Here is a 1,738-nt window from a genome sequence, read left to right as displayed (position 1 = left end):
CCAAGTCTAAGCGTCGTGCTGCAGATGTATATATAGGAAACCTGGCCATCGCTGACCTCACCTTTGTTATCACCTTGCCTCTCTGGGCCGTGTACACTGCGCTGGGCTACCACTGGCCCTTTGGTGTGGCTCTGTGCAAAATCAGCAGCTATGTTGTTCTGGTCAATATGTACGCCAGCGTCTTCTGCCTCACCTGCTTGAGCTTTGACCGATACCTGGCCATCGTGCACTCCCTGTCCAGCAGCAGGCTGCGCTCTCGAGGGACTATGCTGGCGTCCTTGGGGGCCATTTGGTTCCTGTCCGGCGTGCTGGCCGTGCCCACGCTGCTCTTCCGCACCACTGTGAACGACCTGAACAGCAACAGGACCACGTGCGCCATGGACTTCAGCCTGGTGACCATGAACCAGAGGCACGACTATCTGTGGATCGCCGGGCTCAGCCTCTCCTCCTCTGCTCTGGGTTTTCTCCTACCCTTTTTGGCCATGACCATCTTCTACTGCTTCATCGGCTGCACCGTCACACGCCACTTCAACAACCTGCGCAAGGAGGACCAGAAGAAGAAGAGGCTGCTGAAGATTATCACCACACTGGTGGTGGTGTTTGCCTTCTGCTGGACTCCATTCCACGTGCTGAAGAGCATGGACGCCCTCTCCTACCTGAACCTGGCTCCCAGCTCCTGCGGCTTCCTGCGCTTCCTGCTGCTCGCTCATCCCTACGCCACCTGCCTGGCCTACGTCAACAGCTGCCTCAACCCCTTCCTGTACGCCTTCTTTGACCTGCGCTTTCGTTCTCAGTGTCTGTGCCTGTTCAACCTGAAGAAGGCTATGCATGGCCACATGAGCTCCATGTCCTCTACGCTCAGCGCCCAGACTCTGAAGTCAGAGATTCAGTCTCTGGCCACCAAGGTGTAGAGGGGCAAAAAGAAAGGTGGAGCAGGGCTCCAACCACTGGAACACTTGTTGAAAAAAAAAAACTTTACGTGTCCGTTGTTTAAAGCTGGGAAGCTGAGATGATGAACTTTCTCCGCTCACAGTCATGAAATCCATAATATGTTCCTCCTATTCTAGGACAGCCAGAGATGTGGAGGCTCTGTATGTCGTGTGGACATGAAGCCGGGGCCAGCGGGCTGTGCTCCTTCGCTGCTTTGTTCCTCAAGTTCTCAGAGAAAAAAGAAAGTATATTTTTTGTTTTGTCCTGCTCTGTAAAAGTTAAAATGTCTATCATGAAAAGAGGGCATAGTTATGATTTTAGAAACACACACTGTTGTTGGGAACTATATATCAATTTAAAACCTGTTTACACTGGATGAAACATATAGCTGTACAGTATTTTCATACCATAGCATTTTCTTTCTTGTTCAGATCTATTGCTGTTTTGTTTTAGAAGCACTTGTTAAAAAAGATGTGTGAGCAGGGAAATCAAACAGAGCAGTGTCCTCTTGTTGTTTGTGAAGGTAGAAGTCTGCAGGAGGGAGGGGGGGTGTAAGAGGAGAGAAGGTGTTGCGGCTTAATTATATAGTTTGTTGAGAGGAGACGGGGTGCAGACAGGCAGATGGCAGTTGACAAATGTTGTTGGGGAACGGGGCGGGATGGGTGGAGCGGTTTCGCAGTGTAGTCACAGCACTAAAAGGGGACAAAGGAACTCTGTAAATAAATGAAATCTAGTTTGATGTATATGTTTTATTTTTCGACATCACTGTAACTAACTACTGTAATAAAAATGTGTTCTATGGACCAGA

General features: G+C 49.7%; 1 protein-coding gene across 1 annotated transcript in view; it reads left to right on the top strand.

Moving 5' to 3' along the window:
• The window catches only part of aplnra (apelin receptor a), a 2,051-nt gene extending 313 nt beyond the window's left edge, over window positions 1–1,738 (top strand). The window contains exon 1 of the mRNA XM_034091048.2: window positions 1–1,738. This exon is cut by the window's left edge and continues 313 nt beyond it. Within this exon, the coding sequence (XP_033946939.1) occupies window positions 1–911 (911 nt within the window). The 3' untranslated portion in view covers window positions 912–1,738.

The sequence above is a fragment of the Pseudochaenichthys georgianus genome, chromosome 9 (genome assembly GCF_902827115.2).
Source record: "Pseudochaenichthys georgianus chromosome 9, fPseGeo1.2, whole genome shotgun sequence".
In the NCBI taxonomy this organism is placed as follows: Eukaryota; Metazoa; Chordata; class Actinopteri; order Perciformes; family Channichthyidae; genus Pseudochaenichthys; species Pseudochaenichthys georgianus.
The sequence above is the reverse complement of the archived record's forward strand: the minus strand, read 5'-3'. Positions and strand labels throughout refer to the sequence as shown.